We start from the raw sequence: 23,200 nt of genomic DNA, 5'->3' as shown, positions 1-23,200 counted from the left end.
AGTGTTTTCTGGCTGTGTTTTTCTTTTGTCTATGATGTTTGTGGATGGTGTTGTAGATCTTTTTTTGGCCTTGCAGTAGGGGGCGCTGTCAAATGATTAGGCTCTGTTGTACCTGGTCACTTATCAGCACACTTGCTATCATAGTACTGTAGGAAGTACCCTGTGCAATTGCTGCAGAAAAATAATCGTTTAATACAGCTGTCACAATTACTCGATTAAATGTGATTATTAAAAAGCATCAATTAATTTCCCTTCTCGATTTATACGGCAATATGTCATGAAGAATATGGCGCCTATCGGGTGAGGGTTCAAATAAAGATCAAAAGTGCCAGTTGTGTTGAAGCCACAACACAGTCTTAAAAGCGAATGAAAATTCAGTGGTCTGACAGTTTTGCAAAGTAGAACTTTGGACGCTTTTCCACCGCACCATGTACCACACTTTCGGCACTACCAAATGTACGGTGCTTCAAGTTGCTGGCTTTCTACTGCTGTAAAAACTGATACTGGTGCCGTCACAGTGTGAGGGCATTTTGTAATGAATTTGAAAAATGGCTGTGATATGTCTGGACGATGTCTGATATTAATACTAACATCGCATGTTATGCACATGCAGCTCAAATTGATAGTAAGATAGATTAAGATCAGGCTTTTTCTTACTTTCAGTTCTGCGTATGGACATTATAGTGCAGCAGGTTAAAAGTCGACTAAATTTTTACTCCCTAACTCTGTCGTAGAAAAAAAGTAAGCTTTAGAATTTTAATTATTCCTTTTATAGATTATGTAATATATGTTTAAAAATCAGCTTAAAGTTTACCTCCACTGCTTTTGCATGAGTGCTGCATGTGCTCTCAGAAACTATCATAATCATTTCATCCCTGCTGTTTAAATCACTCGAAGACGGGTTTGTGAGAAATTTATGAACTCCTTTTTTTTGTTTCATAAATATTTATTACAACAAAATCACATCGCTAGGACATCACACATCACACTATATGCCTGCTTTCCTAGTATATTAAACAAAATATTTTTTAATTTCTTGTCATGCCATCCTGATTTTGTTCTTCGGACCAGATCCTGTTCCAGATCCTTTATTAAAAAAAATATATATAAGAGTTTGCAGTTGCTTTCAAGGCAGCATTTGGATTGTGTTTGAGGCATTCCCACCCCAAAGCACCAATGAAGTACTCTGGCTGGTTTGGCACTTTTGGTACTGGAAAAGTGAAAGTACCAAAAGTACGGTACTTGGTGTGGTGGAAAGCTCCCTTAAAAGCACCACAGCATAACTGCAGCGCAACTGCATCTTAAAAGAAGACATTTTAGGTTCTACGGACTCACCCATTAATATGAGGTTAGCCATAAATATGTGTCATGTAGCCTGTCTTTCTCATCACTTTGACTTCAATCATTTTGCCTAATTTATCTATGGCAGAATAATCACTACTAAAAAGGTTCTGGCCTCATCACTTGGCCACATCATCTTATATAGTATGTTATGCTGCCAAAAAATATTATATAGTTATGTGTTAAAATTGGTTTGAAGTGAACCCAGTTAGTTTGAAGTGAAGACTATCACTGTCTTTGTGATGTGACTGATGCATGTTCATTAAATGCCATGTCAATATTAACATTGCACTTTGTACAAGCCTAGTATTGAGGGTGGCACAGTGTCATACTTTGTGTGTGTGTGTGTGAGTGAGAGAAGTTTGCATGTTCACCCTGTGTGTCTGGTTTTTTTTTTTTTTTGTCAGATTCTCTGGTCCTTCCACTGTCCATAAACATGTAACTTAATTTAACCGGAGTGCCTAAATTGGCTGTATGTGATACCAAGTGTGTGATACCACTGCAATATTTTGCTGGTTCCTGCCGTGCACTGGTTGCCATATATTTATTATATTATATATAGGTAATTACTTGAGGAATTGCCAGATTAATTGGTAGGTTGCTCGAATATTGATATAATCGATAGTGACAGTCCTAATGTTTAATTCAGAAGACGTTGATTTTGGGTCTTCAGCTTTATTGTAACAGCAGCCTCCCTGACTTGCCTTTGCTGTATCAGTCTAAAGCCCAGACAGAAATTTGCACCCAAGCATCTCAAGCAGGCCGTGCATAAGGAATTGTTGCATTTTACTAGCTAGAGTTAAGGATGCATGATATATCACTTAATATATTGGTTCTGGGCTATATTCAGTAAAAATCTAGATATCTACATCATTCCGATGTGTCAGTCTTGGCTGATATTGCCGCCCAATACTTAAACATTATCAGTATTCAAAGTTAGCAGTACCAGACCTAAAGACCATAACTATTATAATAATGAAGATGATTGCACTGCACGATCAGCTTGTTTCCGTAGTGGAATACAAAGGTTTTTGTTGCTCATACAACACCTATAAGAGGTCTCAAAGTACTGGCCCACAGATTGATCTTTTGTTTTCCACAGAATAAATAACTGGAACTTCAGCAAGTGGCTCAGTGGTTAGCTGGTTATAAGTATCAATACTTTTAACTCCGAAAGAGCTCTAAAAGCTGAAATCAATAAATCTGCAGCATATTACAGGTCTTAAAATTGAAAATGAAATTCATATTGTTAATGAGATTATTAATTGTTTTGCATGGGTATTCACTGTAAATGACGTGACATACCGACTCCTATTATATACTAATTCAGCGTTGTCTATGTCTAATATATGTATAACTGAAGCTTATGTATTGCAAAGCCTAGCTAAGCTCAAAATAAATACATGAATGGCAGGGACCCGATGGCATCTTACCTGTAGTTTTAAGAGATGAGGGATGTTATTTGCTGACCTTAAAGATTTCAGAAATAGTAAAGTTAATCTGGTGGTGTGGTACCTTCTGATTGAAAGCGTGCTAATATAACGCCCATATTCAAAAAAGGGATACAAGTAATCCAGCAAACTGTTGGCCAATTAGTTGAAAAGAAATGTCAGCTATAATCCAAGAGAAAATGGTAGATTACCTGGATTCAGGTAACATTCTGAGGGATAGCTAACATGGATTTAGGAGAGGTAGATCCAGTTTAGCTAATCTACTTGAGTTCTTTGAGGAAGCTACAAGACAAATTGACCACAAAAAGGCATATGATGTGATCTACTTAGATTTCCAGAAGGCCTGCTTGAGCTCAAAGGAACTGTAGCTGCTTGGATTGAAAACTGGTGAACACAGTGGGCCTGCATTCATAGTGGGGTACCGCAGGGTCCAATTATAGGATCACTTGTTTCTAATTTACATAAACAGTATTGACATTGTTACACACACACAGACACACAGACACACACTATATATATATATATATATATATATATATATATATAACTGAGAAAAAAAATACTGGTTAAATTTGCAGACGACACCAAGGTGGGTGGTGTAGCAGATACTGAACTAGCAGCACGGAGCCTACAGCGGGATCTTGCTTTAATTAGTGACTGGACTGTTACCTGGCAGGTGAAATTTATTATAGACAAATACAATCCAAGCAGAAGCATAAAGTACAGATATTTTATGGGTTCCACTGAAATAAAGGTAGCTGATTATCAGAAGGAACTCGGTGTGTATGTTGATCCATGTCCCACTCTCACCAGTGTGGGGAACCTATTAAAAATGCCAATAGGATGTTTGTTTACATTTCTAGGTGTGTGGGGTTTAAGTCAAGGGAGGTGATGCTAATATTATAGAATTCCTTGGTAAGACCCCACCTATAAAATTGTGTGCAGGTCTGGTTACCATGCTTTAAAAAGGACATTGCTGCCTTAGAAAGGGTTCAACGTAGGACTACAAGAATGATTCCTGGTTTTATAGGAATGTCTTAAGAGGACACGTTAGCTGAGCTGAATCTGTTCAGCCTCAAGCAAAGGAGACTAAGGGGGGGACATGATCCAGGTATATAAGATTCTAACAGGTCGGGATGCTGTTCTCCCGGATATTTACTCCAGTATTAGTTTAAATACAAGAACTTGTGGCCATATGTGGAAATTGGCGGGAGAACATTTTAAAACGAATTTGAGAAAACACTTCTTTACACCGCGTGTAGTTAGAGTTTGGAATAGTCTTCCTACTAGTGTAGCACAAGCTAAAACCCTGGGTTGCTTTAAATCAGAACTACATAAGATTTTAAGAACTCTGAGCTATTAGTTAAGTTCTCCCCAGACCAGCTTGAGGGGCAGAATGGCCTCTTCTCGTTTGTAAATTTTGGCGATATTAGACTAAAGTATGATTTTCCAGTATCTGTCAAAATTTGCACCACTAACAGGTCTAACTTTTGCATGATCAGTTGCAGCACTTCTCCTCCTCATTTTCTAATCTTGTGTTACTATCGGCAAGGAATATGGGGAAATCTTACATGTTGTGTCCCTCTTTCATTACTTTCATTATTAATATTAGAGATGAATATAATCTTTCTCTTCTTTGCTGTTGCTACTTGCCTGAGCATCATGGTATAATGTGACCATGCCAGCTTTGCCCAGAGGTGTGTGTGTGTGTGTGCGCGTGCGTGTGTGTGTGACAGAGAGAGAGGGTGACTGGGTGATTCGTTCGACCTGCCTGAGCCTATGGGAAGTGGCCCTGGCATGTGTGTAAATTTCACACGGTGAGTCTTTCATTTAGGCCAAGCCTGGAGAGTCATGGTAATCCCTTTCATTGAACTTTGTTTTGAAGAGAAAGTAGGATTAACATGGCAATTTGCTGCTCTGGCTCAGCTGTCTGCTGCCATTCTGAGCACACACTGTCAGACCAACACGTGCTGTGCGACGTTAGGACCCAGTCATGCCGCGCTTCCTCTGGGGTAGTCTGCAATTGGCTGTCACAGAGATGGGTGTGGCCTAGGCCAGCAGATGTCATTGAGAACTAATTAAACACGACATTAAGACTGCACTGGTCTGATGTGCTCTAAATGGTGTGCATGTTCGTAGATATTTTGAAGTGTTTTGTACGGTGTTCCTCAAATACCTCAATCTCTGAAGTAACACATTATTTTGCATGTTATTTTGCACAAACTTATTAATCCATGACGGGAAATGAAGGCGCAAACTGGTCGCATTCAGTAATGCTCAGGCTAGTAGTCCTATTACTGTGATGGGTGAGCTAGTACAGCGTGGGTGGTTGAGGGGGTGAATGAACCATGATTAGTGTTAAAATGAAGTAACTTGAACATGACAAGAGAACTTCAGCATTTGTACAACCCATTGCAAAAGTGTCACTGATAAATTCTCTTTAAACTAAACAAAAAGCTTCCCAATATTTGCTTTTTTGAGGTCTTCGCTTTTGTAAACTATCGGAACTGCAAATTCATTGTCACAATGACATAAGCGCTGTCCTATTTGCTTTCAGTCTTTAGGTCCTTATCTCGTGTCTAGGTTAAGGTTTGGCACCGCAAGACTCCGCCTAGAGATGCAGAGTCATTGAGGGCTTGTAGGGCCGGGAGTTCAGGCTGTTAAGGTGTCACTCACCACAGGGCTGTCCTAACGGTGCAGCCAAGAAGGGGCACTGTGCCTGATCAGCAACATAGAAGTTAGGTGCTGTGATCCTAGTCCGTCTCTACAGGTATGTAATACAGAAACCAATGAGGTTTTTTTTTTTTTTTTTTTTTTTTTTTTTTTTTTTTTTTGTTTGTTATTTGCTTTTGGGTAAGTTTGTCAAGAAGGTTGAAAGGTTTAGTGTTCAGTTTAGTTAGTTAGTTAGTTAGTCAGAAATATTGAACCAATATGTATTACAGCGTAGACGTAAACCATTTTCCTTGTTTTATGATTAGATGAAACTGAAAGTCCATCACCTGGTCTTGTTTTTTGGCAGTGTTAGTAATATTGGAAATGGCCATAAGATGGCTGTTTAAACGTAAAATATTTTATGCAGCAAATCCAACTTCCATGTCTCCCGTCCTCATTGGCTGGCATGTGCTGGATCATACTAGCAGTGGTTGCTTCTGATCTGTTCCAGGCACAGGGAGATGATGGACCCCCCCCCCCCCCCCCACCAATGGCTGATATGGCTTCTCTATATGCAAATTAGCCATGTGCTAATTACCTTTAATTGTTTGCTATTTGGCCATTGAAGAGTCTATTCCCATCCACCGATCCCTGAGCAAGTGAGAGAGGAATGAGAGTGTGGGGGTGCCTCTCCTGAGAGTTCAGTGCATACGATCTGCTCGGGAGGGTGGGGCTCTGTCACCTGCAGGTTTCGGCCTGCTCACCTTGCCTCAGTTTTGCGCGCATACTGGCAGTGTAGTGCAAGCTCTGCTGCCTCATGGTCTGGCAGTTGTTCTTCCTGCTTCCTGTGTCATGCTGAGCCTCTTCAGCTATCCACGGAGCCTCATCATTTCTCCAAGTTCTCTTGGAGAAAGTGCTCTGGAGCACCGAGAAGTTGGCCTGCAGGTAGAAGCTGCCGGCGACACACTTCACACAATGTCGTGACTAGCTGGAAAGCCCCGGATGGGGGTGGGCAATGGCAGAACTGGGGCTGGGCTTAGTCCCATGCTCGCTGTCGATCCGCCCTGAGCAGCAGAGCCTGGCTGAAGCCAAACCCTGGGATGGACTAGCTTTCCTCTGAGACCTTTGGCATCCCTCCGCCTGAAGTAAGGTTCCCCCTACCCCCAGTGCCTACAAGCCTCCTCCTGTGCCAGGGCGCCTGTGCGGAGAAACAAGCGACCGTCTGGATCGGCCTCTAGCGGCTGTGCAGCTGGGAAGCGTTAGAATTCATCAGACTGGCCGCCGTTTCATGAGCTATAAATAGCTGAGTAATCAACTAACTCTAAGTGAGGTTTAAAAAAAAAAAAAGGCAGAAAAGTCGCTGTGGGAAGTAAAGAAGCGTCTCTCTGCTTTGCTGCTAGCCAAGGCAGCTCCCCTCCTCACCTGCGTTTGCACCTTTCCTCTTCCTCCGTCCTGCCTGTCGCACATTTACAAGACGAGTGAGTCTGTCTTTGGGCTCCCTGCCCCCCCCCCCTCTTTTGGAGCTGTAACTTTAGTGCTGCCATCTTTGATATTCTGTTCCTTGTGTCTGATCCATAAAGAGTGGCCTGGACCCAATATGGCACGTGCACATGGCTCATTCATTTAGGAACCCAGACGTTGGGGGCCACTGCACACTTGTAAGGCGGTCATCACTTTGGCCAGGTGTCTCTCTGGCATGTCCCGTTGAGCATTGTGGGAAACCCAATTGGTCCTTCTGTGCTAGCGTCTGCCTGCCACTCGCCTGTGCATAGGCCTGGTGTCTGCACGTTTGCGTGCTACCATGTTGCCTCTCGCCTCTTGCCCGGTCACCTCTTGCTGTGTCACCATGCCGCCCATTGCTGTGCTGGGTGCTGCTGTGTCACAGCAGACTAGGTCTTGCAGCCTCTCAGTGAGACCCGTCATTTTAAAAATTCCCCTGTGTGACAGATCCCCCTGAGAGCAGGAATACTAGCGGTGACCCAACCGTCATCGTCGTCTGTCCCTGTCTAACGCTGCACCTCTCCTCTTGCCCCACAGCCCCCCAGCCCCATGGATCCCATGGCGAAGATGCGGGGCCAGCCCTATGGAGCTGCCAACCCCTACTCACAGCAGCCCCAGCAGGGCCCCTCTCCTGGTCAGCAACAGGGGGTGCCTTACCCCGGTCAAGGCTACGGCCCGCCTGCCCCTCAGAGATACCCTATGGGCATGCAGGGTCGCACCCCTGGGGGCATGGCTGGCATGCCTTACGGCCAGCAGGTAGTACCCCTGCCTCTTACCCTCAATATTTATGTGCCTCCTCATTTCTCACCCTCTCTGTGTGGAGGGTGGGGCTGTTGATGGGCATGGCCTGAGTCTGTGTCGTGTCCCCATGCAGATGGGTCCCTACGGACAGCAGAACCCTGCCTCTTACTACAGCCAGCAGGGCCAGCAGCAGGGACCCTATGGGCAGCACGGCCAACCTGGTTCCCCCTACGTGCAGTCTCAGGGCCAGCCAGCCTACGGCCAGAGTCAGCCTCCCTACGGCCACCAGCAGGTGGCCCCGGGACAGCCACCTCCACAGCCGGGCTCCCAGGCTCCTCCAGGCGCCCAGGGTCAGGCAGGATATCCACAGCAGCAGCAGCAGCAGCAGCAGCAGCAGCAGCAACAGCAGCCACCTTCTCAGCAGCCCCCGGTGCAAGCGGCAGCTCAACCCCCACAGTCCCAGCAGCCGCCGGGACACTCTCAGCCTCCACAGGCCCAACCAGCCCCCTACTCGCAGACTCCCCCTCTCCAACAGCAGCAGTCTTCGTTTCAGCGCTTCCCCCCTCCTCCTCAGGTAAAACCACATTGTCTCATAAGGGATAGTGTTCTATAGAGGGTACTTCAGGTTAAATGCCTGCTAAATGGTAATGAGGACATATCTGGCTGAAGAAGCAGCCTATAGGAGTGCAGCGCCCTGGAAGCCGTCACTTCACAAAATTGTAAGTCAATGCAGGTGGAGAGACTGGGAGAGAGACAGGCAGACGGGAGAGACTGGGAGAGAGACAGGCAGACGGGAGAGACTGGGAGAGAGACAGGCAGACGGGAGAGACTGGGAGTGAGACAGGCAGACGGGAGAGACTGGGAGTGAGACAGGCAGACGGGAGAGACTGGGAGTGAGACAGGCAGACGGGAGAGACTGGGAGAGAGACAGGCAGACGGGAGAGACTGGGAGAGAGACAGGCAGACGGGAGAGACTGGGAGTGAGACAGGCAGACGGGAGAGACTGGGAGTGAGACAGGCAGACGGGAGAGACTGGGAGTGAGACAGGCAGACGGGAGAGACTGGGAGAGAGACAGGCAGACGGGAGAGAGACAGGCAGACGGGAGAGACTGGGAGTGAGACAGGCAGACGGGAGAGACTGGGAGTGAGACAGGCAGACGGGAGAGACTGGGAGAGAGACGGATGGGGGAGTGTGAGTTGGATTTGGGGGGTGGGGGAGACGGTCAGACAAACACCGAGACACACAGAGGTGCCCAATGATGATGTGTGTACCCCCTCCCCCCCTGCAGGAGCTGTCCCAGGACTCGTTCACTTCACAGTCCAGCACGCCGACCAATAGCCAGGCCATGGCATCGAGCAAGAGTGGCCCAGAGGACGGGTTGCCTGGACGGCCCTCCAGCCTTCCGGTGAGTGTCCACATGTAGCCTCGCCAAGCACGCCGCAGAACGGCCTTTGGCCTCTCACCCTCCAGCCTGACGCCGCCCTAATCCATGACAGAGGTGTTGCCTTTAAATGGCACGTCATTTAATTTTTCCTGTTAAAATTTATCCCGGTGTTCACTTCTCTCTGAAAATGGACCTGTGAGTGAGCAAGCTGTCGACACCGATGGCTAGATTGCCCCCCCTCCCCCAGCTTGTTTATTGCCCCCTGGCCATCTGAAGCTGCACTGTAAGGTGTGCGTGCACCTATGGGCTCTGCCCTGGTACCAGGGAGGCAGTATGTACTAACTTACCTGCCTTGACTGATGGTGCCTTTCTACTACCACGAAGAACCCAGCCGTACCACTAAGAGACGTTCTCTACTGTAAATTATGCGAGCTGTACCCACGCTGACATGGCCCAGCTTACTGGCAGAGCCGAAAACATGACTAAATCGAGCGGATTGCATCACCAACATCTGATTGGTCGAAATGCATGGTGATACTGGTGTTCTGCGTCGATATACTTAGATTATCTGAAAGAAAAAGGGCATATACTATTCATTATTCGTAGTATTCCACATTGCTATGTATTGATGTATTCCCAATACCTTGGAATTTGAAAATTTGAAACCTCCTTCTTGAAAAAGTACCATACATGTGGAATATAAATGGAATCCTAATGTAAATTTGTGCAAGCTAATCATAATTCTGCTAATTTGTGATGCTAACATAACATAGTGATTCTTACCAATTTTCTAGCAGAAATGAGCACACGGTAAATCTTGATAGTGACAGTGTGAACAGCAGTCTCTTTGGTTTTATCTCACTGTTGCTCTCCAAACTCGGCAACGCCTTTATTGAGTCTGCAGTGGGAAAACCATGTGAGCTGGAACCGTCCTCCAACTAGTGTCTTTTCACAGTACAGCTTGAGTGTGGCGTGGTTCCTGTATGCCAGTGGAAAATCGCCATACGATGCTGACTCTCATCTCCTGCACCCAGGGCTCTATAAACTTGTGCCATGGAGATTTAAGTGATCAATCATCCTTATCCTGTATCACAGCACAGGGGCTTATGGAGCTGTTCATTTGACAATGAAACTGTGGTGAATTAGTGGTCTGGGATATATTACATCTACGCAAGATGGTAACAGCTTGAAAGCTCATAGTCATGGTTATGAAGTTGGCTCGCTCACACTCTTGCCATCTTTTGGTGAAACCGATGGGACTTCATAACTGTGCAGCTGTTTAGATTTAGCCAAATGATGGAAGATGCTGATATAAACAGTCTGAATGAATTATGTTCTGGTTATTTAAGATTCAGGGTATCAAAGGAAATTAAAGTTTTATTTTGAAAGTTTACCAAAGAAGCAGGATGCTAGTTCTCTGGCTGTAACTTTGAACCAATAGTTAATATTAAAGCTGTCTTCCATTTTTTTCTATTTTGTTTTATTGGATGCATTTCTGAATGCAGTGCTTTTCTCTTTTGTGTGATTTGTAAATTGTGTGTGTAGTGTATAAGAATATATACAGTAGAACTTTGGAACTTGAACGTGTTTAACTAGGGTCAGGTGTCATTTGAATGTTATTGATTCCGATTCACTTTCAGTTTTACTTATTGATTCCGGTTGTTATCGATTCCTCATTTAGATTCCACAAAGGTAAAAAAGGACAAATATTTAACAAAAATTTCTTTATTCTGAGCATTCAGAATGTCCCAATAGCAATGAGAGTAAAATGCTAACTAAAGTGCATTCAGTGCACAGCACCTGCCTGCAAGTCATTCACAAATTCCTTTTAGTTTAATAAACAGAGAGCTATAACTTAAGTGTGTCACCATTTCTGTTCAATTGTCTGTACCTGGGCAAACAGCTGCGGTCATGAATATGAATGACATTCACCTGGGGAAACTCCCCTTACCTCAAATCAGCCTGTCAATGGGCCTGTCTAGTGCCGAATGTCAGTGTAAAACAAGACCAAAACACGTGTAACTGGTTTATCTGTGTGTTGAAAGCAATAGGAAGGGTAAGTATAGCAGAATGGAGAAATCAAGAACTATTTTAGCATGATTAAGAACAATCAGCTTGTTTTGTGCCAGTATTTAACATTGTTGTTTTAAAACAGTCATCTTCACTGCCACAGTCTTCATTGGAGGATGAATTAATTTCATCACCGCTGTCGAGAAATGATTGAACTTGTTGCCGCGCTTCTTTGGTGGAAAAAGAGAGCATGCCATTGTAAAAATAGCAAATAAAAACGGCCTGATTTCACTTGCTGTTCTCTCATTCCCGATCGGTGTTTCTGCATATGGCTTATATCTGCCTTGAATGGACTCGTTGGCATATCAATAGCAGCTTGAGCTCATGGGCGTGTCTACAGATAAGATGGCATGAAGAAACATGTAAGCTGATTATTTTAATAATTACATGCAAAAGAAATGTTTGTGTTTGTTGAGAGCGGCTGTACGCATTTTAAAACAGACATTAAGTTTTCTGATTTATCTATTTTCTGAGCATATGCAACAAGCACTGATGAGATGATGATGTTAAATTAAGGCGCCGACTCCAGGGCCGATAGCTAGGCTTTGGCCAAAATCATTATTATAAAGTAATGCCAGCAGTCCTGTAATTTTAAGAATAGGTTCGATGCGTGTCAATTGTTGTTTTTAATTAAGTGAAACTACTTTTGACCATTCACTATCTTTCACATTGTTGTCATGACGTCTGTCTTGGAACTTGAGTAAGATCTAAACTCAGAACCTGACAAAACAAAACAGACCTGCTGAAACAGATGGAGACGCGTCTCCGATGGGCTGAAACAAAGGTCCTATAATGGGATGCTGGTGCCTATGAATCGTTCTCAGTCTCGTGGTACCTCTTTAACCGAGCTCGACATGCGAGGGCTGTGATCCTCTGTTCGGTGAGATTTTTTTTTTTTGCTTAATCTACATCACATTTAGTGATACAGGAATCATGGCCCCAAAGAAAGTAATTTAGCAGCAAACCAAAGAGGAATGTGAGAGTATCGAGAGTTGCTAACTTAAAAAGGAAATTATAGCAAGACTTGAAGGTGGTATGCGTGTCTGCTCTCGCTTCGGAGTATGGGATTGTCATTATTTCATGTTTATCGCTTTTGTAGGTGTGCTTTTTAATGTGTGTATTAGTTTCATATTGATAGTTAATGCTTTTTATCATTAGGTAGGTAGGTAAGTTTAAATAGGCAATCATTTAGAGGTCTGGAACGGATTAAATTAATTTACATTATTTATTTTGGGGAAATTCGTCTTGGTACTTGACCAAATTGCAGCTCGTCCAGCCTTCTGGAACGAATCAAGTTCATGTTCCAATGTACCACTGTATATAAGAGTGTGCAGCACAGCTGTGGCACTGAGCTTTGGAAGTTTGGTATCCTGCTGTGGAACCTGAAGGCTCTTCAGAGACACTTACTATTTATTGACTGATAATCTAATATACTTTTTGTCATCTTATTCTTGTATTTCGCAGAACTTTAGTATTTTTTTGACAGGGGGAACAAATTTTTTCATGAGTAATTTTTTTTCAGGCTGCTTTTGCCGTGTGCAGGTAGAGGCTTTTTGAGCTCAGCTGTGGGACTGTGGCTGATTTTCCGTGAGGTTTCACCTCTTGGTGACGGGCAGGGCCTGCTCACATGTCAGCGTGCCACACAGCCATCTGTGTGGTCGCAGCACTTGCTGTCTGCACTGCTGCTGTTCTAGGCTATGTGCTTCCTGCATTGGAGTGTGTGTTTTCTGCGGGAGGGGTCAGTTGCTCCTGGCCCCGCCTCCTCCTCCTCCACCCCTCCCCCGGTTGCTGCTTTGGAACAGGGCACTTCAAATCTGACCCTCAATTCCAAATCCAGGCCATGTTTTCAGTTCTCCCAGGTAGTTAGTTTAATAATTACTGATGCTGATTGGTCACAGATGCTTCACACCTAGCTCATGGGTACAGGAAGGCTGGAAAATCAGCAATGCTTGACCCTTGAGGACTGTGTGTCTCTCTGGTGTGGGTGCACACACACACACACACACACACACACACACACACGTATTCATATCTTTGTGGGGAAATTCCTTTCATTTCTCTGGGAAGAACCCTAATCGTAGCTATGACTTTAACTTTAATCCTTACCCAGCCCTAACCTTAATCATAACTATCATACACATCCTTTTGTATGTGTGTGCTGGGATTCGGTGTGCCCATCAGCACGCCCCCCCCCCCCCCCGGCTGCCTGTACCCATCTGGTGCTGGCCTCCCTCCGCCTGTTGCTCTGACACTCTGAAAGTGGCTCCCCGTACAATCACAGAGTAAACGGATTGTTTTGAGCTGCCTTCGCAGACTGGTACGATGTTAAGTGTCATCATTTTAATCAATGTTCATGCCTGAATTATTCATCAAGTGGCACTTAAGTTTGTGTTTGGCTCATTAAGTCGAGTTTGTTAATTGCTGTACAGTTTAAATGAAATCTGGCTGCGGTGCTTCTGATGTGCTGTGATCTATAAAGTATGTGAGCTGCCTGCTCCGACGCGGCTCCTAACCCAAGCGGCCTCTGGGGAGGTGAAGCAGCACAGCTGTTACACAGCACTCTGGGTCCATGTATGCCTCTGGAGCAGTGATGGGCCCAGGAGCTGCGAGCTGGCCCTGGGGATCAGCAGGGGGCCCAGGAGCTGCGAGCTGGCCCTGGGGATCATGGGGGCTCTTAGATCTGGGAGTAGGTGCTGGGGGTCAGCGGGGGCCCCTGGGCTATTGTGGTTTCTTCTTGTCAGTTGCAGCTCCCATTCTGCCAGGCAGACTTGCATTTGGGTGCAAACTTGTGTGGGAATCAGGCCCCTGCCAGCAGAGGGGGCTTTTGTCCCAGGGGAGATGTGAGGAGAGGCACCCTGTGTCTGGAAGGGTGGAGGTCCTAGTCTGTAGACCGAGGCACAGTGTTTCTTCTAGAGATTGTTATTGGTGTTGGTTTGAAGTGACTTGTTTCCCAGGATGGTATTTACTGACTGAGAGCTGCTTCTGTCATTCAGTGGCCTGTGCGTCACCATTCTCTTTCTTTTCTGTCCTATCTTGGCTAGTTTGTTCCTAGCTATCACTGAAGATGACTGTGGAAAGTTTGTAATGAGTAACGGCCTGTGAGGCCCAGAGCTTAATGGTTTGCTTGTCTTTGTAGCCTTAGACTGTTTCTTGCAAAATGCCTGACTAAAGATACCGTAGCAGTCAGTATAGGTTAGTACCGAGGAATGCTGGACCTGGCACAGACAAGGAGGTGTTGCTCTGTGCTGCTGTAGGATAGTAAGGAGGCCGAGGCGCACGGGGGCCGTGGGGCCAAAGTGCTGGGGCTGCTTCTTCCATTGCTCATGCTCAGTCTGCCTCTCTTTCCTTCAGCAGGCTGAGAGTGCCATCTTATGGTCATGTTGGTGACTAAGCAGAGGGCCTGTGGATGTGGGGCGGGTAAGGGGAATTATGGGGGGAGAATGTAGACTGGGCCGGGTTGCACTCTTTGGATGCTGCCTTTTGCTTCGCTATGATGGTGCAGTAGATTGGGGGCAGAGCATGTGAAGGGAGTGGAAAAAAAGTCTGAGGTAATGCCAGTGTGGAGATTGATTGGCTCACGGCCTGTCATGTTGCTTGGGGTGGCGTCTCCGTCCATCCTGGCAGACTGACTCACGCCTCATCATGGTACTTGGGGTAGCATTTCCATTCGTCCAGGCAGGCTGGCTTAGGCTCCGTCATAGTGCTTGGAGTGGCGTCTGCATCCATCTCAGCAGGCTGGTTCACGCCTTTCGTGCATCATGGGGTGGCGTCTCCGCACGTCCTGGCAGGCTGGCTCAGGCTTCGTCATAGTGCTTGGAGTGGCGTCTGCATCTCCGCAGGCTGGCTCACGCCCCGTCATGGTACTTGGGGCGGAATCTCCACCTGTCCTGGCAGGCTGGCTCACGCCCCGTCATGGTACTTGGGGCGGAATCTCCACCTGTCCTGGCAGGCTGGCTCAGACCCTGTCTTGGTGCTTAGGGCAGAATCTCCACCTGTCCTGGCAGGCTGGCTCACGCCCCGTCATGGTACTTGGGGCGGAATCTCCACCTGTCCTGGCAGCCTGGCTCACGCCCCGTCATGGTACTTGGGGCGGAATCTCCACCTGTCCTGGCAGGCTGGCTCACGCCCCGTCATGGTACTTGGGGCGGAATCTCCACCTGTCCTGGCAGGCTGGCTCACGCCCCGTCATGGTGCTTAGGGCGGAATCTCCACCTGTCCTGGCAGGCTGGCTTACGCCCCGTGATGGTGCTTAGGGCGGAATCTCCACCTGTCCTGGCAGGCTGGCTTACGCCCCGTGATGGTGCTTAGGGCGGAATCTCCACCTGTCCTGGCAGGCTGGCTCACGCCCCTTCGTGGTGCTTGTGGTGGTGTCTGCATCCATCTCTGCAGGCTGGCTCATGCCCCAGGTTTGCTGTTAGAGCCTGACAGCACTTACCCCTCTACTACCTTCTCTGTTAATGCATCTTTGCACAGGTTGCTAAGCTGAAGACGTACCATGACACAAATTCCTGCTCTTTCCTCTCCCCCAGCACGTGCCACTTGTGAGGGCCATGATCTACCTCCTAGCTTGGTATGATCGGGGCTGGCCAATGCTTCGATGACCGCCTCTAGCCAGCTGCTTCTCCACTGACAGCCCCCTCTGCTGTCGTCCCAGTGCTTCCTTTGTGCTCCTGTCTTATGCTCGTGTGTCCTGCTGTCATGCCACAACCTCGATCTTGACCCTATCCTCATTACTGGCCACAGCTCTCCTCCGTATATAGCACTCTCCAGGTGGCTTGGCCCTGCCGCTGTAGGCATCACTCGCGGCACCTTCGCCTTTCCTCTGTGTCCTCCCCGTGCCTCTCCCTCTGGGGATCCACACTCGGGTCACGTCCCAGAAATAGCAGTGGAACCGGGAGCCTCCCTGTGAGAGCATTCCATGGGAAATGCTTGGATTCCTTCCAGCAGCCCCGTTTCCAGCTCTCGCTCTGACGGTCAGATGAACCTTTTCTGTTCTGAGAATTGCATGGGAAATACGCGAGGCCGGGTTGGTAAACACATGCACACGCACTCCGTCAGACACACATACTCGCTTGTACCCATGAGCAAACACATCGCTGGTAAGAAAAGTGTTCACACCTTCAGGCTGTTTGCACGCTGGAGTGCACTGGCAACGTCTGCCACATGTGAACTTTCATTGTCTTTTTATTTGCCTGGAATATAACTGAGGACTTTCTAAGGCTTTTGAATCTTTTTCTTCGTCAGGATTCAAAAGAAGTGGCACCTTTGTTTGATCACCAAAGGGCAGCATCTCCTGCAGTATGCAGACTGGACCTGAGTTCGCGCATCCTTGCATTGCTGGGCTAAGTTCCAGTCTTTGCTTGGGCTCTCCCACACTCCCCTGCTCCTACTGAGCTCCGGGCCTGTACTCTCCTCTCCTCTCCCCCAGGACCTGTCTGGCTCCATTGACGACCTACCCACGGGTGCCGAGGGGGCCCTGAGCCCTGGCGTCAGCACCTCGGGGGTGTCCAGCAGCCAGGGCGAGCAGAGCAACCCGGCCCAATCTCCCTTCTCCCCCCATACCTCCCCCCACCTTCCCGGAATCCGTGGGCCCTCGCCATCTCCTGTGGGCTCCCCCGCCAGTACCACTCCGTCCCGGTCTGGCCCACTGTCCCCAGCTGCTGTGCCAGGTAGGCCCCCCCCTCCCTAATAGCTGCGCAGATGCAGACATATGCAGCCCCATAACGGGCTGTCTGCCCGACTGCACACTTGCTCCACAGCAGTTCAGCTGGTACCGTCCCTATAATAACACAGACACACACAGCCCCTTAACAGCCTGCCTGCTTGAGTGAGTGATTCTGACTCTGCTGTTGCCCAGGGAACCAGATGCCCCCACGCCCTCCAAGTGTTCAGTCTGATGGAATCCTGCATCCCTCCATGAACCAATCGACCATGGGCCAGGACAGAGGTGATGAAGTTTCACTTCTTGTTCCGTATATTCTCATTATCCTCTTGGCCACTCTTTGTGCCTGATTCGTTCGGGTATGCCTCAGTGACAACATACTTAGTGCTCAGCTGGATAGGTATGGCACCTTGAAGCTTATCCATCTCTGCCTTCCTTCCCAGTGTTCATGAGGAACCCACAGATGGCTCCATATGGCTCCCCCCAGCCTGGCTCTGCCTTATCACCCCGTCAGTCCTCGGGTGCACAGATGCATGCTGGGATGGGGCCTTATCAACAGAACAGCTACGGGCCTCAGGGTGGCCAGTATGGGCCGCAAGGTGAGTCCTAGGCCTGCTCAGGTCTCTATCGCCTCTCTTCTTGTCTATGTATTATGGTCCCAGGCCTGATAAGAGCAGCCCCAGTGCTTTGTCTACATGCGTGAGCTGTGTGCATCCTGTGTGTATCCCGTGTGTATCCTGACTTTTCTGTGGGGTCCCCTCCTGGCAGCATACCGGCAGACTGGCTATAGTGGCATGCCCAACTCTAACTACCAGGGCCCTGGCATGGCGGCTGGCTCCATGAGCCCCATGCCGGGGCCAGGAGGAGGGCCTCCATATGCTGGCATGCCCCCCGGAAGGATGGCTCCGGGACAGATGGGGGCCCGTCCCTACGGCCCCAGCATGGGGCCTAGTATGGGCCCCAACATGGGCCCCAACATGGGCCCCAGCATGGGTCCCAACATGGGTCCAAACATGGGTCCCAACATGGGCAGCATGCCTTCCCAGGTGGGCTCAGGGATGTGTCCTCCCCCCGGCAACCTGAACAGGAAGCCTCAGGAAGCTGCGGGCATGCAGCACACCAACACCAACTCCATACACAGCAGGTGAGCCTGTCCACCCAGTCAGGAGGCCACGTGAGCCCGGTGCCAATGGGAAGGAGCTTTAAGCGGGAGGGGAGGGGGGGGGGCAGGAGGCCCCTTGGGGGACTGTGAGGTAGCCTTCATGTGATTGGCTGTTTCTCTATTGTAGGCTGACCCTACAGCTGGCAGTGAGACACAGATGCAGTGTAATTCAGCAGGACCCTTGGGTGCAGTTGTAGGCAGAGAAGACGGTGTAGAGTGAGGCGGGGCAGGGCACACTGAAGCGAGTTGGGGGCAAGGGAGGATAGAGTGGGGCAGAGCGAGGCAGTACAAGATACAGTGAGGTGGGGCAGTGCACGCTGAAGCGAACTGGGAGAAAGAGAGGATGGGGCAGAGCAAGGCAGGGCAAGTTACAATGAGGTGAGGCAGGGCAGGGTGGGGCTAACTATTCAAATAGTACTTATATCAGCTGAACTGCTCTTTTATGAAGAGGCAGTGTTACTCTCTGATTTGGCTCAATAATAATGTCTAGCTGTATAACTGGGTGAGCGCCTCAAACATGTGACCTGTAAGCTATCAGACGCCATGATGTCCCAGGAGTGCTGACAAAGCATGCCCTTCTCCCCAGACCACCAGGCTACCCCAGCATGCCTCAGGGTGTGATGAGTGCTGGTTCCCCTTATGCACCAGCGATGAACAGCATGCCCGCCATGATGAATCCGCAGGGCAGCCCCTACCCTATGGGCGGCAACATGACTGCCAATGCTGCTGGTGAGTACTGCCCCCTGCTGACTCCAAGGCCTTGCGTGCCTCTGCTCCCTGTACCCATAAATGCATGCGTGTCTTTGCCCTCAGGCATGGCTCCCAGCCCAGAGTTTGGGATGGATGTCAAACTCAACCCAGCTCAGAAGATGAACAGCAAAGTGGATGGGACCCCAAAAAGTGACTCTAAGAAGGTGAGCCCTCTGACTGAGCAGGTGCCGCCGGAGGTCATGCCAAGTTCATACCCTGCCTTCATGCACACCCTCTCTATTTGTCTTAGAAATCGAGCTCTTCCACGACCACCAATGAGAAAATCACTCGCTTGTATGAGCTGGGTCCTGAACCGGAGCGCAAGGTGTGGGTGGACCGGTACTTGGCATTCACCGAGGAGAAGGCCATGGGCATGAACAACCTGCCTGCTGTGGGCCGCAAACCGCTTGACCTGTTCCGCCTCTATGTCTCTGTGAAGGAGATCGGCGGCCTCACACAGGTGGGTGTTCGTCTCCATGCGGGGGCCTCACACTGACTGGCATACAGTCACTCTGCATTTTATAGGAGTCTGCTCTAGCCAGACTGTGTGACTATCGAGTTGCTCAAGTGGCTTGTCTTTGTCCCCTGGTCTTATTGACTTGCTGACATTAACACTCTCTTGCAGGTCAATAAGAACAAGAAGTGGCGGGAGCTGGCCACCAACCTGAACGTGGGCACGTCCAGCAGCGCCGCCAGCTCACTGAAGAAGCAGTACATCCAGTGTCTGTACGCCTTCGAGTGCAAAGTGGAACGTGGCGAGGACCCACCTCCAGACATCTTCACCACGGACACCAAAAAGAACCAGGCCAAGATCCAGCCCCCCTCCCCCGGTGGGTGTGAAGCCCAGTGTCCAGCTGTAGCCCTGTCCACGGTGTCAACAGCAAAACCTTAAGACAAACCATGAGAAAATGGTGTAAATGAATTGACAGCACCTACAGACGGCGATAGTGATGGTGTAGCATAATGCTCTCTCTCACTTTCTGTGGGCTATTTTCTCTGGCATTAGTAGTGGCACTGCTGACACTGTTAGAGGAATTTCCCTGAGGTGTTACGGGATGCATTAGCAGAGTCCCACGGCCTGCTGCCTCCAGGCTGCCTTCCATCCCAGTGCTTTTGCACCGTCTCACGGCATGTGCATTCAAGTACTGTTTGCCTCCACGGTCTTTGTGTGAAAGGGGACTGCCAGTGGGTGTCTGTGACTAGAGAGCACCATTTGCAGAGCTTGCAAGGCCGACTTAGTTTTCAGCCTCAGTGCAATTCCCCCCCCCCCCCCCCCCCCCACACACACACACACACCCAGGATGCCCCTGGCACCCTGGCAGCACTTGTGGTTTTATTCTGGATACTTAACTCCCGTGGGGGGTCAGCTGGGGGCACAACACACAAGGCTGCACAGCTGACTGGGCTGTTTTTCACTCTGTAAACGATGAATGGAAGCAGAGCCACTGCGTGTAAGCTAACCTTATCTCCAAGCCACACCCCCCCGGTGAAGGGGGCGGGGTGTCTGTGTTGGTGTGAATACAGCTGCCTGCTAGTGGCCCTGCAGTGCTGCCGTATGCAGAATGAGCAGAGCAGCATGTGAGCTGTGTGGTTGCCTGGGGGGTGCGCGTAGGGCCTGCTTGGGGGGTGCGGGCAGTGCCTGTCTGGGGGGGGGGAGGGTGCGCGTAGTGCCTGCGTGCTGCTTGACTTGTATGTGCTTTTATTGCCCCTCTGCAGCCGGGTCCGGTTCACTGCAGGGTCCTCAGACTCCACAGTCCACCAGCAGTTCCATGGCCGAAGGGGGAGACCTCAAACCCCCGACTCCGGCCTCCACCCCACACAGTCAGATAGCCCCCATGCCTGGAGTCAGGTGAGCCCTATACTGCACAGTCGCCCCCTACTGGCAGCCTGCTGTTCAGCACTGACTATCTCTCTGCCCCTCCACAGGAGCACGCCAGTGAATCTTCAAGACCCCTTTGCAGATGGCGGAGACCCTGCTTTTTCAAGAAGGAACTCCATGACCCCCAACTCGGGCTACCAGCCTGGCATGGGTACCCCAGACATGATGAGTCGCATGGGCCCCTACGAGCCCAACAAGGACCCCTTTGGTGCTATGCGCAAAGGTGAGGGCCTCCCTACATGTGATTTTGGGGTGTGGCAGCCCACCACTATGGCTCCTGGGGTGCACACATGGTGTAATAAACTCCAAATGCTGACCTAAAGGCTGCAGGTTTGAATTTTGTAGGTACTTAAGTACTCCACCTAAATAGCTTTTTTTTAAAAAAGAAAATCATCTAGCTTTAGGTCGGTGCTGCTTTCTGTTGTGCTTTGGATGAAATTGTCCCCAGTCCAATGAACTGCACCACCATAGTTCCCCCTGTGTTAAAGTAGAGGCTGCTCAGATGACCGTGTGGGATGGGTGGCAGAGCTGCCAGTGACAGAGCGAGTGCCTGTGTGTCCCTACAGCCGGGGAACAGTTCATGGGCTCTGGGCAGGGCCCCAGCGGCAGCATGGGCGAGCAGTATGGCCGGGGGCCTCCAGGGGCCATGGGCGGTGTGCCGATGAACCAGAGACAACAGTATCCCTATGGTCCCGGCTACGATCGCAGGTGGGTACTGTGTATGTGCCTGTTTGTGTCTATGCCTGCGTGCATCTGCGTCTGTGCATGCGTGTCTGCGTCCGTGCCCGTGCGTCTGTATGAGATGCGGCTGCAGGTGTTGTCCGTGGATACGGCATGCTGATGAGACCATGCCCTTGTTCTGGGTTCCTAAGTAGACAGGACCCTGGGATTGGCCCAGATGGCCCCATTGGACCGGGAGCACCGCAGCCAAACATGATGCCCTCCAACACTGAGGCGGGCATGTACTCTCCAAGCCGCTGCCCCCCGCAGCAGCAGAGGTCAGTGATGGCTGCTACTCTACAGTCAGGAGGCTCATGTGCACTATGCCTGTGTCTGGCACGAGCTGCCGAGGTTTGTCTGACAGGACGATAACGCAAGTGTGCCTTGGTTAAGCAAAGTTGTTGCCTTTCCTTGCAGGCATGATTCCTATGGTAATCAGTATCCTAGCCAAGGACCACCTCCTGGTGGCTCTTACCCCAACCAGCAGCAGGGAATGTATCCACAGCAGCAGCAGCCGGTGAGTGAGGCTGCTTCCACCGTTGGCCTGGAGCTCCAGTGCTGTTTGCTGTGCTCGCATGTTAACTGGCTGTCTTTGCGCATGTGCATTTGTGCAGGGCTACAAGCGACCGGTGGATGGTGGCTATGGCCCGCCAGCCAAGCGCCACGACGGCGACATGTACAGCACTCCCTTCAGCAGTCAGCAGCAGGGTCCCCAGGCGCCAGCCCCTTCCAGCCAGCCTGACATGTACAACCAGTATAACTCGTACCCAGGCTCAGAGCGCCGGCCCTCCGGCCCACAGGCCCAGTTCCCCTTCCCGTTTGGCCGGGACCGGGTTCAGCCCAGTACCGGGCCCAACTCCCAGCCTCCCATGCCGCCACAGATGATGGGCAGCCCCATGCCCTCTGCCCCAGATGGCCCTCAGGGGGCAATGTGGCAGGGGCGTGGCGAGATGGGCTACCCCGGCTTCCCCAACCGCCAAGGTCCTACTGCCCCTGGGCCGGGACCTGGCTACCATGGCCTGAACCGCTCCGAGGAGATGATGCCCTCTGATCAGCGGGTGAACCACGAGACTCAGTGGCCCAGCCATGGTGGCCCGCGGCCAGCCCCGTATGGCCCCCCCATGACCCGGCCCATGCAGCCCAGCTACCCGCCAGCGCAGCCCATGCAGAACCACATTCCGCAAGTGTCCAGTCCCGCTCCCATGCCCCGCTCTGTGGAGAGCAGGACCTCCCCGAGCAAGTCCCCCTACATGCACTCAGGCATTAAGATGCAGAAGGCTGGTCCTCCGGTCCCTGCCTCACACCTCTCCCAGGCAACGGGGCCTCCCCCCCTCATTCGCCGTGATGTCTCTTTCCCTTCTGGCTCAGTGGAGGCCACCCAGCCCGTCCTCAAGCCCCGCCGGCGTCTCACCATGAAGGACATCGGTACGCCGTCCCGATACTCCATCCTGATGCACCGTTCTGATATGCTGTCCCCATGCTCAGTCCCAATATGTTGTCTTAATACTCTGTCCCGATACGGCATCCTAATAGTCAGTGCTGATGTGCCCTTCTGATACATCGTCCCAGTATTCAGTCCCAATACATATATTTGGTCCCGATACACCTTCCCAGTACTTGCTTCTGATACACCGTCATGATATGCGGTCCGAATACTGTGTCTTGATTCTCGCATCCAATACTCGATCCTGATATGCCATCTTAATACTCGGTCTTCATACTTACTTCCAATACTCGGTCCCAATATGCCGTCTATATACTCGGTCCTGATACACTGTCCCCATACTCGGCCCCAACACCCCATCCTAATACTTGATCCTGACATGTGGTCTTGTAGCCAGCCGAGTTCATCAACAACTAACTGGTGGTTGTGCTGATTGTCATGAT

At 49.8% G+C, this 23,200-nt stretch overlaps 1 protein-coding gene across 2 annotated transcripts in view; it reads left to right on the top strand.

Annotated features, from left to right (window-relative positions):
• The window catches only part of LOC125719020 (AT-rich interactive domain-containing protein 1A-like), a 32,679-nt gene that overhangs the window by 6,070 nt on the left and 3,409 nt on the right, over positions 1-23,200 (top strand). Inside the window, exons 2-18 of one of the 2 annotated variants that reach the window (XM_048993430.1) lie at positions 7,482-7,700; positions 7,819-8,259; positions 8,975-9,091; positions 16,569-16,809; positions 16,998-17,087; positions 17,246-17,401; positions 17,571-17,946; positions 18,551-18,693; positions 18,778-18,878; positions 18,965-19,174; positions 19,340-19,544; positions 20,431-20,563; positions 20,641-20,816; positions 21,160-21,301; positions 21,469-21,591; positions 21,731-21,830; positions 21,928-22,738. In XM_048993430.1, the coding sequence (XP_048849387.1) occupies positions 7,482-7,700; positions 7,819-8,259; positions 8,975-9,091; positions 16,569-16,809; positions 16,998-17,087; positions 17,246-17,401; positions 17,571-17,946; positions 18,551-18,693; positions 18,778-18,878; positions 18,965-19,174; positions 19,340-19,544; positions 20,431-20,563; positions 20,641-20,816; positions 21,160-21,301; positions 21,469-21,591; positions 21,731-21,830; positions 21,928-22,738 (3,784 nt within the window). Of the gene's footprint in view, positions 1-7,481; positions 7,701-7,818; positions 8,260-8,974; positions 9,092-16,568; positions 16,810-16,997; positions 17,088-17,245; positions 17,402-17,570; positions 17,947-18,550; positions 18,694-18,777; positions 18,879-18,964; positions 19,175-19,339; positions 19,545-20,430; positions 20,564-20,640; positions 20,817-21,159; positions 21,302-21,465; positions 21,592-21,730; positions 21,831-21,927; positions 22,739-23,200 lie in introns of both variants that reach the window. The other variant, XM_048993429.1, reaches the window with a different exon arrangement.

The sequence above is a fragment of the Brienomyrus brachyistius genome, chromosome 23, assembly GCF_023856365.1.
Source record: "Brienomyrus brachyistius isolate T26 chromosome 23, BBRACH_0.4, whole genome shotgun sequence".
Classification (NCBI taxonomy): Eukaryota; Metazoa; Chordata; class Actinopteri; order Osteoglossiformes; family Mormyridae; genus Brienomyrus; species Brienomyrus brachyistius.
The sequence above is the reverse complement of the archived record's forward strand: the minus strand, read 5'-3'. Positions and strand labels throughout refer to the sequence as shown.